The sequence below is a fragment of the Pristiophorus japonicus genome, chromosome 2 (genome assembly GCF_044704955.1).
Source record: "Pristiophorus japonicus isolate sPriJap1 chromosome 2, sPriJap1.hap1, whole genome shotgun sequence".
NCBI lineage: Eukaryota > Metazoa > Chordata > Chondrichthyes > Pristiophoridae > Pristiophorus > Pristiophorus japonicus.
In genome coordinates, this window is record NC_091978.1 from 6619819 (window position 1) to 6639106 (window position 19288).

General features: G+C 46.6%; 1 protein-coding gene across 1 annotated transcript in view; it reads left to right on the top strand.

Annotated features, from left to right (window-relative positions):
• The first annotated feature begins 1325 nt into the window (after positions 1 to 1325).
• Positions 1326 to 19288, top strand: part of emx1 (empty spiracles homeobox 1) — a 42568-nt gene continuing 24605 nt past the window's right edge. The window contains exons 1-2 of the mRNA XM_070861046.1: positions 1326 to 1671; positions 9451 to 9635. Of these exons, the coding sequence (XP_070717147.1) occupies positions 1326 to 1671; positions 9451 to 9635 (531 nt within the window). The remainder of the gene's footprint in view (positions 1672 to 9450; positions 9636 to 19288) is intronic.

Sequence of the window (19288 nt, forward strand, 5' to 3'; positions counted from 1 at the left end):
CAATATTCACACACGTACACATATTTATACTAATATTCACATATATATATGTAACAATATTCATACATCTATATACATATCATCATCATCATAGGCAGTCCCTCGAAATCGAGGAAGACTTGCTTCCACTCTAAAAGTGAGTTCTCAGGTGACTGAACAGTCCAATATGGGAATTACAGTCTCTGTCACAGGTGGGACAGACAGTGGTTGAAGGAAAGGGTGGGTGGGACTGGTTTGCATGTATACATATATAACAATATTCACACACGTATTGATAATAAGATTCACACACACACACAAATATATATATATATATTTAGTTTTCCGCTCCTGTTCTTACTGATCTCCAACTCCCCTCCTCACACTGCCACCCCTCCCTCCTCAGGAACCCAAAGCTCACCTGATCATCTACTGCTCCAACTATCCCCATCTTTCTCCCTTACAACCTTTAAACTCAATCTTGGCGTCCATTTATCGCCCAATGCTGCTTGACTTCCTGTGTAATCCAGGTGATCTCCTGTCCCGTGGGCTTTGTCCCTTTACTTGGGGCTTTGCAGAAATGAATAATAATAAACGAATGGCGGGGGGGTTAGAATCGATATAATGCGCAATAAACATCTTTCACGGTCACATAAAACACAGATTGGAAATATTTAGTACGAGCCCATGCTACTTGATCAATATTACACGCACACATCAGAACAACCATCCTGGTCCCCAGTATTTCACAGGCGAATTCGAAGTTCAATATACACATATATATATCAGACTGCAATGTGTTGGTTGAATATCTGCTCACTCTCTGGGGATCAGGACAGTTACGGAGGGAGGTGAGGGTAGATGGACGTTCTGCCTTCACCCCGACCCCTGGTCTGCAAACCTGCCCCCAAAGCCTACTTGGTAGCTCGCTCCGGTCGGCTCTCCAAGTTGACTCCGCGTTTTCTAGCGCACTCCCAGGATCCAGGTGTCTTCTCCAACTCCCCCCACCCCAAACAGGGCAGGTGAAGATCTGTCCACCAATCCCACAGCCAGCCTCGCAACAGATTCCACCCAGCTTCCCCTCCCCGTTCCTCCCCTCCGTCTCCTCCTCCTCCTGCCCTCCTCTCTCAAAACACAACACAGTGCAAACACTTGCTTCTAATGAGGTTCTGGACTCGTGAGCACTTCCATCTGGGAGCCGAGGAGACTCGATGAATGGCTGTGTGTCCTGGGTTACGCTCCCAATAGCTCTCCTCCACCTTATACTGCACCTCGCCTACCAACCGTTGCTTTGAGAAAATAATTGCAGACTTTGTACCTTCAAGTTGGGTTTAAAGACCAAAACCATGTTCCACTCAGCGGCCAAGCGCTGTTTCACCATCGAGTCCCTGGTAGCGAAGGATAACAGCTCCCTTTCCCCCGAGGAACCGCTCCGTCCCACCGCTCTCAGCTACCCGCCCTCCGCCGATGCCTTCGCCAATACTTTCCAGACGGCCGGGCGCTCGCTGTATTCCGGGCCCGATCTGATGTTCCAGGAAGCGGTCAGTCACCCCTCGCTGCCCGTTCACCCTCACCAGCTCGGGGCTCACCACCTGCAAAGCCCTCACCCCTTCTTCGCCCCGCAGCACAGGGACCCGCTTAACTTCTACCCCTGGGTCTTAAGGAATCGCTTCTTTGGCCACAGATTTCAAGGTAAGGGGAATGTTCAGGTAAAGATTCACTCGTCCCCAACACATTAGCAACTACAACACATGGGAACCATAGAGATCGGACCCAATATATACCAGAACTATAATAATTATAGAAATTAATGTATAGAGATTGTAATAAATAAACTATAATATGCACGAATTATATATAGAAACGGCAATACATGAATTTTATATATAAACAATATATATATAAATAGGAGTTGTAATGTATAGAGACGGTAATAAATAAACTATAATATACATGAATTATATATAGAAACGACAATATATGAATTATATATATATATATATATGAACAATCTAATTTATAAATAGGAGTCGTAATGTATATAGGCTAATAAATAAACGATAATATACATGAATTATATACAGAAATATATAAAATACAAATAGGATATATACAACTATAATATGTATATACATTAATGTATAGAAACTGCAATATATAAACTATAATATATATCAATTATATGTAGAAACGATAATAGATGATTCATATATATAGGCGATATATTATATAGATTGGAGCTGTAAATACAAGAGCTTTAAAAAGTATATAAATTAATATGAATTATCACACATACAAACTAATATATAAACCATAATATATAGAACTACAATATATAGCTATATGTGTAGAAGCTACTATACTTAGAAACTACAGTGTATATATGAATTATAATATATACAGATTCAAATGTAGATAGTTTCAAAATACAGGTTAAATATGTTCATATATATCACATTATTTGATATCCATGAAAATTTAATTGTAGCGATTGTATAAGGTTTGATAATATAAATTGTAACTTCTATTTCTAATTGCATTCATATGTAATTGTGATATAACAATGTTGTATATCTATAAATATACAATCAATGTAAATAATTGTAATAAGAATAATATAATTTTGTTAATATAAATAAGTGTAACTTTTACACTAATAATTCCGTTTATATAGCAATCTAAATGCGCGTGTGTATTTGTATTAATGTGTAAGTGTGTTCATATACACGGATGTGATTATGTGCGTGTATATATAAATGTATAATGTATATGAATACATATATATTTAGTTAGGGATGAATTCATACAGTTGAATATCTCCTTTGCGAAGCTCGCTGTCTAACGAATATATCTTTGATTCGGAGTGGGAAAGGAATCGTGTTTCAGTACAAACTGTGCGAGCTGAATTCGCAGCAAATAATTGAGCTCGCTTTCCGATTAACGGCGACAAAAAACGATTTGTTTAAACTGTATCAAAATGCGAGCAGCAATGAATTTTATTTAAAAACACCTTATACGCAACGACGTAATTCGAACCAGAAAGTGCAATCTTTTACTTGTCAGTGTAGAATGAGCTAGTGTTAAATTAATTTGAAGTAATTCTGAGACAACTAAATAGCATGGGCGAATAAATCGCTTTTAGACAGAAGAGTGCACCAAACTACTTGAATTCCAATGTGTTCCCTGGAGTAGTTAGATGTGCGGGGGTTTAGATACAATGATCCCTCTAAGAATAGACGCACCTTCAGACCATATTTCTATAAACTTCCTTTAAACACAGGGGGAGAGAGGACAGTTTATTGAGAGCGGGTTTAAACCCGCTCCGAACCAGATACTCAACAAAAACTCTTAATCACAGCCACAGAAATCCTACAACAGTGACAGCGGGGAAAGAGGGAATGACACTGGATTATCAGACAACCTGCCGTTCAGAGAATCGCTTACACCGTGTTATTGAGCCTCGGTTTAATTCGTGATTTAATAAAACCTCACATTTGTGGAGTCGGTCACAATTTTTGAGGGCTGATCTAATCGAGCTGTTGAAAGTGATAAAGGGCTTGGATAGGGTAGACGGAGATAAACTGTTTCCTCTGGTGGGGTGAGAGTCCCGAACAAGTGGGGCACAATCTTAAAATTAGAGCCAGGTCGTTCAGGGTGATGTGAGGAAGCACTTTTTCACACACAAAGGGCAGTGGGAATCTGGAAATCTCTTCCCCCAAAAGCCTGTGGATACTGAGAGTCAATTGAAAATGTCAAAACTGAGATTGATCGATTTTGTTGGGTAAGCGGATTATAGGATACTTCTTTACACAGAGGGTATTGGAAATCTGGAACTATCCCCCCCAAAAAAATCTGTCGAGGCTGGGGGTCAATTGACATTTGCAGCACTGAGATGGATAAAATTTGTTGGTAAGGGATTTGGAGCAAAGGCGGACAGATGGAGTTCAGGTACAGTTCAGCCATGATCTAATTGAATGGCGGGACAGTCTCGAGGAGCTGAATGGCCTCCTCCTGTTCCTGTGTAACAGGCTCGAGGGGCTGAATGGCCTCCTCCTGTTCCTGTGCAACAGGCTCGAGGGACTGAATGGCCTCCTCCTGTTCCTGTGTAACAGGCTCGAGGGACTGAATGGCCTCCTCCTGTTCCTCTGTAACAGGCTCGAGGGGCTGAATGGCCTCCTCCTGTTCCTGTGTAACAGGCTCGAGGGGCTGAATGGCCGCCTCCTGTTCCTGTGTAACAGGTTGGAGGAGCTGAATGGCCTCCTCCTGTTCCTGTGTAACAGGCTCGAGGGGCTGAATGGCCTCCTCCTGTTCCTGTGTAACAGGCTCGAGGGGCTGAATGGCCTCCTCCTGTTCCTGTGTAACAGGCTCGAGGGGCTGAATGGCCTCCTCCTGTTCCTGTATTATTTTTACAATGTATAACCTATTGGGGGTAAAGTGATTGCTTTTGAATGACTATGGCTGAATTGGAAATTGGGAAACCGTCAAGCTCTCGGGAATAGGGAATACATGTGTAAATATATATTATATATATAATCTCAATGGTATGAGTATTAATTGGAATTGTCCTGGTAACAGGGGCGGACTGGGGATGTGTAGAGAGGGAAGGGCTGAGGGGACTAGAGTTGTCACAATTACTGTCTGATGCGGGCGCTGATGGAAGCAAATAACCGCCTGTCCCTCGCTTTGCCTCACTCGCTTTCTCTCTCATGAACTCGAAACATTTTAGGAATTGCCTGCACTCGCCCGCTTCATATCGAAATGTCTTGTAGACCTTGGTAGGAGGTGGATGAAACAGACTTTTAAAAGATCACACAAAACCAGTTGCCTTATTTACTCAAATAACATTTTGTGTTTTTTGCATTTGTTTTTAAATTACATGTTGATAACAAATAAACACATCGATTTTAGCCCCGTTCAATTGCCGCTCACTCAGTGTCTCACATTTAAATGCCCGGGAATTTAATTTGGATTTTGAGGGTGTATTTTGTGATCTGGGTTAATTTGTTAATATGCACAGGGTCTAAGCGAGGGAGGAACGGCGGTTGTGGAATGAAGGTCGTGACCGCTTTATTTGTAAACCTCAAAAAATGAGTCAAATACTTAAAACAAATCATCTTTTAATGCCTGGTTCACGTTATTGTTTATTAAGTCGGTGTTAGCCGAGGCTCGTTCATAACTCCCAGGTTACCGATAAACCTTATTTCACAAGAATAAATAGGAGGGCAGGCAGCTGGAGAGAGCGATGTTAATCCGGAACTGGGTCATTTCGGTTATTTGAATGTGAGAAAAATGATTGAACAAAAAAAACAAATTATAAATTGTTAATTGAGAAAAGAATAGATCTTTTAAAAGTCTGGAATATTTCATCCCCCCCTCCAAGGTCTACGAGACATTTCGATATGAAACGGACGAGTGCAGGCAATTCCTCAAATATTTCCAGTTCATGAGAAAGGGAGTGAGCGAAAAAGAGAGTGTGAGAGAGAGAGAGAGAGAAACGAAGAGGGAGAAAGGGAGTGAGGGAGAAAGCGAGAGAGAGGGAGAGAGCGATGAAGAGGGAGAAAGCGAGAAAGAAAGTGAGGGAGAGAGTGATAGAGAGCGACAAAGCGAGAAAGAGAAAGTGAGGCGATAGGGAGAGAGTGATAGGGAGTGATAGTGAGGGAGAGAGAAAGTGAGGGGATAGGGAGGGAGTGGTAGGGGAGTGACAGTGAGGGAGAGAAAATGAGGAGGTAGGGTGGGAGTGATAGGAGAGTGATAGTGAGGGAGAGAAAGTGAGGAGGTTAGGGAGGGAGTGATAGGGGAGTGATAGTGAGGGGGAGAAAGAGAAAGTGAGGGAGAGAGAGAGAAACGAAGAGGGAGAAAGGGAGTGAGGGAGAAAGCGAGAGAGAGGGAGAGAGCGATGAAGAGGGAGAAAGCGAGAAAGAAAGTGAGGGAGAGAGTGATAGAGAGCGACAAAGCGAGAAAGAGAAAGTGAGGCGATAGGGAGAGAGTGATAGGGAGTGATAGTGAGGGAGAGAGAAAGTGAGGGGATAGGGAGGGAGTGGTAGGGGAGTGACAGTGAGGGAGAGAAAATGAGGAGGTAGGGTGGGAGTGATAGGAGAGTGATAGTGAGGGAGAGAAAGTGAGGAGGTTAGGGAGGGAGTGATAGGGGAGTGATAGTGAGGGGGAGAAAGAGAAAGTGAGGGAGAGAGAGAGAAACGAAGAGGGAGAAAGGGAGTGAGGGAGAAAGCGAGAGAGAGAGAGCGATGAAGAGGGAGAAAGCGAGAAAGAGAAAGTGAGGGAGAGAGTGTGACAGGGAGTGAGAAAGAGAAAGTGAGGGAGAGAGTGCGATAGTGAGTGAATGAGAAATGGAGTAAAAAAGAGTGAGTGAATGATCCAGAGAGTGAAAGGGTGTGGGTGAGCGAGGGAGTGATAGCGAGGAAGAGGGCTTGGGAGAGAGGCGGAGTGAGAGAGAGAGAGAGAGAGGGACATAGCAATGGACGAAATGAAAAAAAATGAAAGAGAAAAAAGGATAAAAGACTGAAAACAAAAGTCGAGAATGAAGAAAGGCAGAGAGAAAGCGAGAGAGAAGGTAAGGACTCAGTCGGTGCGGGAGGAAATGCTTTGGGCAGTTAACAGACCTGCCAGTGAATCTCATCTGAAATAAACTTTGAACTAAAATTCATTCTGTTGAAGGGAGAGGTCTCCGTGCGCACTGACTCCCAGTCATTAAAGGATTTTTTGTTGTTGAAATAGTTGCAAATATGAGAGACAGGTGGAGAGAATCTGCCCGGGACCATCAAAGCTTCTCTAATTCTTAGAGGGGAAAAAAATTAAATTCTCTGCCTTGGCTTTGGGCTATATCTGTTTGACGGACAAGGAACATGAGTGGTTAGATTGCTGAAATTGTGTCAGGGCAGGTTACACAGGAGCAGAATCACAGACTCATAGTACTAGTACAGCACAGGAGACCATTCAGCCCATCGAGTCTGCTCTGGTTCGATCGAAGCCACTCCCAGCTCTTTCCCCATATCCCTGCCATTTTATCTCCTTCAAGTTAATCCAATTCCCTTTTGAAAGCCACCATTGAGTCTACCTCCAGCTCCCTATCAGGCAGCGACTTCCAGATCCTAACCACTTGCTGCATAAAAAGGTTTTCCCTCATGTGGCCTCTGGTTCTTTTGCCAATCGCCTTAAATCTGTGTCCTATGGTTCCTGGCCCTTCTGCCACTGGGAACAGTCTCTCTCTATTTACTCTGTCTAAATCCTTCATGATTTTAAACACCTCTATTAAATCTCTTCTTAGCCTTGCTGCTCCAAGGAGAGCAACCCCAGCTTCTCCAGTCTATCCGTGTAACTAATCCTTCAATTCTGGAACCATTCTTGTAAATCTCTTCTGCACCCTCTCCAAAGCCTTCACATCCGTCCTCAAGTGCGGTGCGCAGAACTGGACACAGTACTATAGGAGAATTGTAAGAGTAAGAGAAAAAGGAGTGAATTATTTCCACTGAACTCACTTTGTAAATGGAAAATTTGCACAGGGGCTGAGGCAGTGAGCTGACCCAGAATCGTCCCGCCCCATCCCCAACCCTTACTTTGATCGAGTGGATACAGAGGGAGTGTTTCCACTTGTGGGGAAGAGCATAACTAGAGGCCATCGATATAAGATAGTCACCAAGAAATCCAATGGGGAATTCAGAAGAAACTTCTTTACCCAGATAGTGGTGAGAATGTGGAACTCACTGCCACAGGGAATGGCTGAGGCAAATAGTATCGATGTATTTAAGGGGAGGCTAGACAAGCTTAGAAACATAGTAACTTACAGTGCAGAAGGAGGCCATTTCGGCCCATCGTGTCCGCGCCGGCCGACAAAGAGCCGCACGGCCCTCGGTCAGCAGCCCTGAAGGTTACAGACAAACAATGACGGAAAGGCAAAGAGCACTCAGCCCAACCAGTCCACCCCACACAACTGCGACACCCCTTGCACTAAAACATGCTACACTCCACCCCAACCGGAGTCATGTGATAGAAACATAGAAAAATAGAAAATAGGTGCAGGAGTAGGCTATTCGGCCCTTCGAGCCTGCACCACCATTCAATATGATCATGGCTGATCATGCAACTTCATACCCATGTGATCTCCTGGGAGAGGCTGAAAACGGATAAAAATCCAGGTCAATTTAGGGAGAAAAAATCTGTGAAAACTCCTCTCCGACCCATATAAGAGAGAAGGGACTAGAGGGTTATGCTGATAGAGTTGGATGAGGAAAGACAGGAGGCTCGAGTGGAGCATAAAGGAGGCATGGATTGGTTGGGCCGAATGGTCTGTGTCTATGTCTATGTTTCCTGTGTAAAACACTGTCCCCAATTGGATCCCACGATAAGATAAGGCCCTGTGGAAGTCACGATCGCCCAGGTTTCTGGGTTGGAGCAAAGTGTTGCATATTAACGGGCCGGCGCGACGGCTTTGTAGACCGGCCTGTGTGAGAAAGTATCATGGAGAGATTAATATTTCACCAAGGGCACACAGTATTGCCTGGATCCTCCATCTCTCTCTCCATCTCTCTCTCCATCTACATGGACAGTTATAGAAATAGACAGTTATAGACACAAGTAAAGTTAGATAGAGGCCCGCACGGATATAGATAGACATACAAATAGTGACTTTTACAGACTGATGGGCGACTTCCAATATTGGCTCAGATTTTTTTTTCAAAGGCGGGGTTCCTCCAATATTCCGCCAGTCTAAGGTGGGGGGGTGGGGGTTCGCTCTGTGTCTCGGCTCAGCGCCGCATCGTCCCAGATATATCAGGTTCAGAGCAAAAGACCCCAACCCCCGCTGGCAGGGGCTTTACAGGGCGACACCCGCCGGGTGGGTGTGGGTGGTCTGACCAGGTTACAGCGGGTGTTTACAGCGGCTCTTTAGCCGAGACACGGGCAGCTTAAACACCCTCTCAATGGGCAACTTCCACCGCTGCGGGTCTTCACTGCCAGGTCTGTGGGTGTAACACAATCCGCCCGAGATTGAAAATTAATCTCCAAGCGAAGGGAACGGAAAGAGGGGGAAAGGAAGAAAGCGAGAGATAGAAAGAGAGAGAGAGAGAGAGAGAGAGACGAGTGAAATAGGGGGAAATAAAGACATATAGGACAGAGAATAAAACGAAAGAGAAAGGACGAAAGAGAGGGATGAAGAAAAGCGAGAGCTAGAAAGAAAAACGAATAGAAATAAAGAATTTATATAGCGCCTTTCACGACCACCTCAGCGCTTTACAGCCAATGAAGTACTTTTGGAGTGTGGTCACTGTTGTGATGGGGGAAGGAAACAGAAAGATAAATGAAGAGATGAAGAGATGAGGATGAGAGAGAGAAGAGCAGACGGTGAGATGCGGCTGTGGTGTTACTGCAGGTAAAGATGCTCCACTCCCCGCGGGTAAGGTCCCGGGGTTACCCGGGCCAAGCCTGCTCTCTCTCACTCTGCCCCTCTCTCCCCGCCAGGCACCGACGCTGCCCATGAGACCATGTTGCTGCACGGCCCGTTCGCCCGCAAGCCCAAGCGGATCCGCACCGCCTTCTCGCCGTCCCAGCTGCTCCGGCTGGAGAGAGCCTTTGAGAAGAATCACTACGTGGTGGGAGCCGAGAGGAAGCAGCTAGCCAGCAGTCTGAGCCTGTCAGAAACCCAGGTAAATGCTCCCAGAGAGCGAGAGAGAGAGAGAGAGCGCTGGGTCCCTCTCATATACACACACCCGGGGCACATGGTCCACACAGGGGGTACATGGTCACACGCCCGGGGGCATGGTCCACACAGCGGGGTACATGGTCACTGACACACCCAGGGTACACCCTCACACAGCCGGGTACACCCTCACATACCCAGGTATACCCTCACACACCCAGGTACACCCTCACATACCCAGGTACACCCTCACATACCCAGGGTACACCCTCACACACCCGGTACACCCTCACACACCCAGGGTACACCCTCACACACCCGGGTACACCCTCACACACCTGTGTACACCCTCACACAGCCGGGTACACCCTCACATACCCAGGGTACACCCTCACACACCCGGTACACCCTCACACACCCAGGGTACACCCTCACACACCCGGGTACACCCTCACACACCTGTGTACACCCTCACACACCTGTGTACACCCTCACACAGCCGGGTACACCCTCACACACCCGGGTACACCCTCACACACCTGTGTACACCCTCACACACCTGTGTACACCCTCACACAGCCGGGTACACCCTCACACACCCAGGGTACACCCTCACACACCCGGGTACACCCTCACACAGCCGGGTACACCCTCACATACCCAGGGTACGCCCTCACACACCCGGTACACCCACACACACCCGGGTACACCCTCACACACCCGGGTACAACCTCACACACCTGTGTACACCCTCACACACCCGGGTTGCACCTTCACACACCCGGGTACACCCTCACACACCCGGGTACATGGTCCACGCAGTGGGGTACACTCTCACACACCTGGGTACACCCTCACACACCCAGAGACATGGTCCATACAGCGGGATACACTCTCACACACCCGGGTACACTCTCACACACCCGGGGACATGCTCCACACAGCGGGGTACACGCTCACACACCCAGAGACAAGGTCCACACATTGGGGTACACTCTCACACCCCCGGGTACACTCTCACACACCCGAGTACAATCTCACACACCCGGGGACATGGTCCACATAGCAGGGTACAATCTCACACACCCGGGTACACTCTCACACACGCGGGGACATGGTCCACACAGCGGGGTACAATCTCACATACCCAGGTACACTCTCACACACCCGGGTACACTCTCACACACGCGGGGACACTCTCACACACCCGGGGACATGGTCCACACAGCGGGGTACAATCTCACACACGCGGGGACACTCTCACACACACGGGGACATGGTCCACACAGCGGGGTACATGGTCACTGACACATCCAGGGTATACCTTCACACACCCGGGTACATGGTCCACATAGCAGGGTACAATCTCACACACCCGGGTACACTCTCACACACGCGGGGACATGGTCCACACAGCGGGGTACAATCTCACATACCCAGGTACACTCTCACACACCCGGGTACACTCTCACACACGCGGGGACACTCTCACACACCCGGGGACATGGTCCACACAGCGGGGTACAATCTCACACACGCGGGGACACTCTCACACACACGGGGACATGGTCCACACAGCGGGGTACATGGTCACTGACACATCCAGGGTATACCTTCACACACCCGGGTACACCCTCACACATCCGGGTACACCCACTCACACACCTGGGTAAATCCTCGCACACCTGGGTACACCCTCACACACCCAGGTACACCCTCACACACCCGGGTACACCCTCACACACCTGGTACACCCTCACACACCTGGGTACACCCTCACACACCCAGGTACACTCTCACACACCCAGGTACACCCTCACACACCCGGGTACACCCTCACACACCCGGTACACTCTCACACACCTGGGTACACCCTCACACACCCAGGTACACTCTCACACAGCCAGGTACACTCTCACACACCCAGGTACACCCTCACACACCCGGGTACCCCCTCACACACCCAGGTACACTCTCACGCACCCAGGTACACCCTCACACACCCGGGTATACCCTCACACACCCAGGTACACTCTCACACACCCGGGTACACCCTCACACACCCAGGTACACTCTCACACACCCAGGTACACCCTCACACACCCGGGTACACCCTCACACACCCAGGTACACCCTCACACACCCGGGTACACCCTCACACACCCAGGTACACTCTCACACACCCAGGTACACCCTCACACACCCGGGTACACCCTCACACACCCAGGTACACCCTCACACACCCAGGTACACCCTCACACACCCGGGTACATCCTCACACACCCAGGTACACTCTCACACACCCGGGTACAGGTTGCCTCTCACACCGAGTTTCACACTGGGATATCTTTATAACACACAGTGATATCCTCGGATATCTCTATAATACAGAGTAATATCTCGGGATATCTATAGAATATAAGAGCATAACAAATAGCTGCTGAAGTAGGCCATTCGGCCCCTCGAGCCTGCTCCTCAATTCAACATGGTTGATCTTCTACCTTAATTCCGCTTTCCTGCACTATTCCTATAATGCCTTAATTCCCTTAGTTCCCAAAATGTATTGACCTGTCTTGAATATACTCAATGACTGAGCATCCACAGCCCTATGGGGCAGAGAATTCCAAAGATTCACCCCCCTCTGAGTGAAGACATTTCTCCTCATCTCAGTCCTAAATGGCCTGAAGCTTATTCTGAGACTGTGACCCCGTATTCTAGATTCATCAACCAGGGGAATCATCTTCCCAGCATCTACTCTGTCAAGCCACTTAAAATTTTTATATGTTTCAATGAGATCACCTCTCATTCTTCTATACTCTAGAGAATATAGGCCTAGTCTACTCAATCTCACCTCATAGGTCAATCCCCTCATTCGAAGAATCAGTCTGGTGAACCTTTATCATACTCCCTCTAAGGCAAGTATGTCTTTCCTTAGATAAGGAGACCAGAACTGTACACAATACTCCAAGTGTGGCCTTACCAATGTCCTGTATAATTGTAGTAAGGCTTATTTACTCTTATACTCTAATCCCTTTGTAACAAAAGTTAACATACCATTTGCTTTCCTAACTGCTTGCTGTACCTGCATGTTACCTTTCAGTGATTCATGAACAAGGACACCCAGGTCCCTCTGAACACCAACATTTCCCAATCTCTAACCATTCAATAAATATTCAGCTTTTCTGTTTATTCTACCAAAGTTGACACCTTCACACTTCCCCATATAATATTCCAATTATCATTTTCTTACTCACTCAATCAACCTGTCTATATCTCTCTGCAGCTTCTTTGTGTCCTCCTCACAGTTTACATTCCCACCTAACTTTGTATCATCAGCAAACTTGGATATGTTACACTCAGTCCCTTCATCTAAGTCATTAATATAGATTGTTAATAGCAGAGGCCGAAGCACTGATCCTGGTGGTACCCCGCCTGCCAACCCGAAAAATTTGTTGTTTATTCCTAATCTTCTGTTTATCTCCGTTAATCAATCCTCAATCCATGCTAATATATTATCCCCAATCCCATGAGTCCTAATTTTGTTTAATAACCTCTTTTGTGGCACCTTATCGAATGCTTTTTGAAAAACCAAATATACCACATCCACTGGTTCCCCCTTATCCATCCTATTAGTTACATCTTCAGAAAACTTTAACAGATTTGTCAAACACGTTTTCCCTTTCAAAAAAAACATGTTGACCTCTGCCTAATTATATTGTGATTTTCTAAGTGCCCTGTTACACCCTCCCTAATAATAGATTCTCGCATTTTGCCTGCTACTGATATTAAGTTAAATGGACAAAAGTTCCCCATTTTTCTCTTCCTCCTTTCTTAAATAGTGGGGTTATGTTTGTTACTATCCAATCCGTGAGGACTGTTCTTAAATCTAGGGAATTCTGGAAGATTATTACCAGTGCATTCACTATCTCTGCAGCTACCTCTTTTAAAATCATAGGATGCAGGTCATCGGGTCTAGGGGACTTGTCGCTACTTAGTCCCATTACTGTCTCCAGTACTATGGTTCCTCATTGTTTCCACAATGTTTTTTGTGTCTTCTACCATGAAGACTGATACAAAGTATTTGTTTAATGTCTCTGCCATTTACTTATTGCCCATTATAATTTCTCCTGTCTCTGCCTCTAACGGGCCCACATTTACTTTCATTAATCTCTTTCTATTTACATACCCATAGAAACATTTACAATTTGTTTTTAAGTCTCTTGCTAATTAACTCTCATTCTTTTTCCTCTTTCCTTATCTTGGTCCTCCTTTGCTGACTTCTAAAATCCTCCCAATCCTCGGGCTTACTACTTTCTTTGGCAACGTTAAAAGCCTCTTCCTTTGATCTAATACTATCTTTGCCTTCTCTTGTTGGCCACGGTTGGACCACTTTTCCTGTGGGGTTTTTGTGCATTAATAAAATGTGTATTTGTTGCAAATTATGTATTCATTCTTTAAATGCTATCCATTGCTTGTCTACCGTCATACCTTTTAATGTAGTTTCCCAATCTAACTTAGCCAACTCGCCCCTCATACCTACGTAGTTTACTTTGTTTAGATTTAAGACCCTAGTTTTGGAATTAACTAAATCACTTTCAAACTCAATATAAAATTCTATCTTATTAATGTCACTCTTTCCTAAAAGCATCCTTAATACAAGGTTATTAATTAACCCTTTCTCGTTGCACAATACTAGATCTAAAATAGCCTGTTCCACAGTTGGTTCCTCAACATACTGATCTAGAAAACCATCTTGTATACGTTCCATGAGTTTGTCCTCCACACTATTACTGAAAGTTTGATTTGTCAAGTCTATCTATAGATTAAAGTCCCCCATGATTACTGTATTACTCTGGTTATATGCACCTCTAATTTCCTGATTTATAGTCTGCCCTACATTACCACTACTGTTTGGGGGCCTATAAACAACTTCCCCCAATGTTTTCTGCCCCTTGCTGTTTCTTAGCTCCACCCAAAATGATTTTACTTCTTGATTTTCCGAGCTAAGATCCTTTCTCTCTACTGTCTTTATCCCATCCTTTATTATCAGGGCTACCCCGCCTCCTTCTCCATTTTACCTATCTCTTCTAAAAGTTAAATATCCTGGAATATTTAGTTCTCAACCTTGGTCACTTTGCAACCACCTCTCGGTAATAGCTATTGGATCAAATCTATTCATTTCTATCTGAGCTGTTAATTCATATATTTTGCTGTGAATGCTTCGCATTTTCAGATACGTGCCTTTAGCTTTGACTTTTTCCTATTGTTCCCTGATGTCACTGCAGTCCGTGATACCCTATGTCCTTTGTTACTCTCTGTCCCTTCCTGACCCACTCGGCTTATTTTTATCTGAAACTCTACTCTGCTCTAGAGCCTTGGCATTTCTCTTGCTGCTTTTAAATGTACTTTCCTGAATCCTCGCAATGCCCCTCTTCCCCTTCATTGGTTTAAAGCCCTGTCTACTGCCCTAGTTATTTGATTCACCAGAACACTGGTTCCAGCCTGGTTCAAGTGGAGCCCGTCCCAAAGAGAACAGGTCCCTCTTTCCCCAGTACTGGTGCCAGTGCCCCACCAAGCAAAACCCCGGCCTCCCACACCACTGTTTGAGCCACGCATTGACCATCTAATCTGCTTATCCCTACGCCAATTGGCGCGTGGCTCAGGTAACAATCCAGAGATTATTACCTTTGAGATTCTACTTTTTAATTTGGACCCCAACTCCTCAAACGCTCTCAGCAGAACCTAATTTCTCATTCTACCTCTGTCGTTGGTTCCTACATGGACCACGACAACTGGATCCTCCTCTTCCCACTCCAAGTTCTTCTCCAGCTGTGAGATGTCTTTAACCCTGGCACCGGGTAGGTAATGCTGCCTTTTGTACTCCCTGTCGCGGCTTTAGAAAACAGTATCTATTCCTCCTGACTATACTGTCACCTACCACAACCACATTCCTTTATACTCCCCCCACGTGAATGGCCTTCTCTTGCTGCGCTCAGGATCGAACACACAGTGATGTCCCGAGATATCTATACAACACACTGTAATATCCCGGGATATAGAATCATGGCATGGTTACAGCACAGAAGGAGGCCATTCGGCCCGTCGGGCCCGTGCCGGCTCTCTGCAAGAGCACTTCAGCCAGTCCCACTCCCCCGCCCTTTCCCCGTAGCCCTGAAAGTTTATTTCCTTCAGCAACTCATCCAATTCTCTTTTGAAAGCCGCAATTGAGTCTGCCTCCACCACCCTCTCAGGCCTTGCATTCCAGATCCTAACCACTCGCTGCGTAATAAAGTTTTTCCTCATGTCACCTTTGGTTCTTCTGCCAATCGCCTTAAATCTGTGCCCTCTGGTTCTCGACCCTTCCACCAATGGGAACAGTTTCTCTCTCTCTACTCTGTCCAGACCCCTCATGATTTTGAACACCTCGATCAAATTTCCTCTCAACCTTCTCTGCTCCAAGGAGAACAACCCCAGCTTCTCCGGTCTATCCACGTAACTGAAGTCCCTCATCCCTGGAACCATTCTCATAAATCTTTTCTGCACCCTCTCTAAGGCCTTCACATCCTTCCTGAAGTGCGATGCTCAGAATGGACACAATACTCCAGTGGCGGCCGAGCCAGTGTTTTATACAGGTTTAACATAATTTCCTTGCTTTTGTACTCTGTGCCTCTATTTATGAAGCCCAGAATCCCGTATGCTTTTTTAACCACTTTCTCAACTTGCCCTGCCACCTTCAATGATTTGGCAAAAGATCTCGGGCCTGAAATTGGTCGATATACTGCCCCCTAGCGCCCCGCGTAGCACCAGCGTACCGCCCAAAAATGCGATTTTGGTCAAAAAACACCTACATACTGCCGACATACCGCTCGGCGGAAGATTCATCATTGACATACCGCTGAGCGGCAAGTACACCGTCTGCCATGCAGAACAACTCGCATACCGCCCAAAGAGTCCGATTTACATCGCATACCGTCGACAAATCACCGGAGCTGCATACCGTCCTGGAAAAGGTGGTTTTACTCGATCTTAAGTGGGCTGGAATGGGCGGTAGTGTTCGGTGACGCCATTTTGGAAATCGGGAACTGTCAGCTAAAGCAGCACCTCTGTATCTCTGAGGTGAACAGCGACTTTACAGTGCGATTTACAGTGGGAAAGGTATTTTTATTGTTACTGAGTAACTTATTAAGACGGAAGGCATTTTAGTTATATTTTTTTCATCGAAAAATATTGTGAAGGTTTCAAAAGAATGGGGCCTGTACTATCTCAGCCTGTATTGCTGACAACCTGTCTGATGGAGGAACCAGATGTGAGAACGTTCATTGAGCAGAGTTAAAAGGGTAATGGAGGAGGTCGCAAACTGAGGAGGAGGAGGAGGAGGCCTTACATGCAAAGGATTTTCAGAGAGAAGCGTTCATACTTGGACCCGACCGATCGACAGTGTGTTCGAAGGCTGATCTTCCGAAAAGAGGTGATCAATGAGATTTGCCAGCTCTTTAAGGCAGACCTGCAGCCCAGTACCACCAACATTACTGCATTTTCTGTGGAGATGAAGGTGACTGTGGCACTTTCCTTCTATGCATGTGACTCTTTTCAGGCATCAGCTGGGGATATATGTTGTATTTCTCAGCACGCTACTCATCGGTGCATTCAACAGGTAACTGAAGCACTGTATGCACGCCGGATGGAATTTATAAACTTCCCAATGACCAGGGAGGCTCAGAGTGACAGGGCTTTGGGATTTGCATGCATAGCTGGCTTCCCCAAGGTGCAGGGTGCTATTGACTGTATTCATTTTACCCTGCGAGCACCATTACAGGAGGCGGAGGTGTACCGAAACCATTAGGGATTCCACTCCCTCAACGTGCAGTTCGTCTGCGACCATACACAGCGCATCATGGCAGTGAATGCCTACTGTCCAGGGAGCATCCATGATGCGCACATCTTGCGTGAGAGCACTGTGTCTGACCTGTTGAAGTCTGAGCCACAAGGTAAATGCTGGATGCTGGGGTACAAAGGGTACGGCCTCGCCACCTAGCTCTTGACCCCCCCTTCGGAACCCTCAGACAGAACCTGAGCAACGATACAATAAGAGCTATATAGCCACACATAATATTGTCGAAAAGACAATTGGAGTGCTGAAACAGCGCTTTCGATACTTGGACCACTCGGGAGGCAGGCTGCAATACCACCCTCAGCAGGTTGCTCAGTTCACAGTCGTGTGCTGCATGTTGCATAATTTAGCAATCATGCGGGGACCACCTGAGGAGAGAGTGAAGGAGACGGAGGAGGAAGAAGAGGACAATGAAGGGCAGGAGGATGACGAGGAGCTTGCAAATGAACCCATGGCACCACAGCCCCCCTCCCTCCCCCCCCCATCAACACCACAGTGGAGAGCACGCGGAGTGTATGCCACTGCAAAATTGTTACATCAGCAGCTCATAAATGAACACTTTGCTTGAATGTGGAGAGCTGCGTTTTGGGACCCTGATAAATGTTACCCCAAAAATTTGACACTGTACAAGAATGCTTAAAATCAATTGAAACGTTTATGTAAAAATGTAAAAAAATACAACAATTTTAAAACTTTGTAAAACTTATAACTATAAAACAACTGTAACAACTTTAATAACAAATTTAACAAAACTTTAACAACTTTTTTAACAACTTTAACAAAACTTTTACAACTTTAACAAACTTTTACAAATCAAACTTCAATTACAACAAAAAGACCCATTACTTTTCCTGGCCACGATCTCTACCCTGTCCACGCCCATGTGCCACGCTACCCTTGGGACTATTCCTCCCTTTCTTATTCCTGCCGTTCCCTTTCCCAGTGCCCCTGGGCATGGACCTTCCCGTGCTGGTACCAAGCCGGCGTGCAGCACCGCACCCCGAGTGCTGTTGCTGTCATTGGGGGTCAGACATTGCAGGCGCAATGAATGGGTCCTCCGGAGAAGCTCGCGATGTGGAAGGCACGGCGTCAGGGCCTGGAAGATGATGTCAGCTCTCCCCCCTCAGGCGCTGTCGACCTGACTACTATGGCATGGGGGGGGGATTTCCGTGTCATGTCCCAATCCCTTCGATTGCCGCATGGCTTTGACGGCGTTGGCGGTTCGCTCCATCGCGGCGATCGTACGCAACCTTTCCTCTGACTGCCGCTCTGATAGAGCCGCGATGTTTGTGGCTATTGTAGTCATGGCCTTGAGCAGTTCTTGACCTATGTCGACACTGGCCTGTGACAGAAGCACCATGTCCTGGTACACGCCGACAGCAGCGACCTTTCCTGCACCAACCTCCGCCGCTGCGGCAAAGGCACTGCAGCACTGGGGGTGCCTTGCTGCGCACAGCTTGGTCCAGCAGAATCAGAGGAGCCATTGGGGGAATCCCCTGAATACAGACTCCGTGGTGGTGAAGGATGTCCCAGCTGGCCCACATGGAGCTGGTGTATCCTCCTCCGTCTCCACTCCCAGCTCCACATCCACTGGCTCCAGGATCAGCGGCTCTTCCTGTTTCTCTTCCTCTTCCTCACCTGGAATATTGTGTGCAGTTTTGGTCTCCTAATCTGAGGAAGAACGTCCTTGCTATTGAGGGAGTGCAGCGAAGGTTCACCAGACTGATTCCCGGGATGGCAGGACTGACATATGAGGAGAGACTGGATCG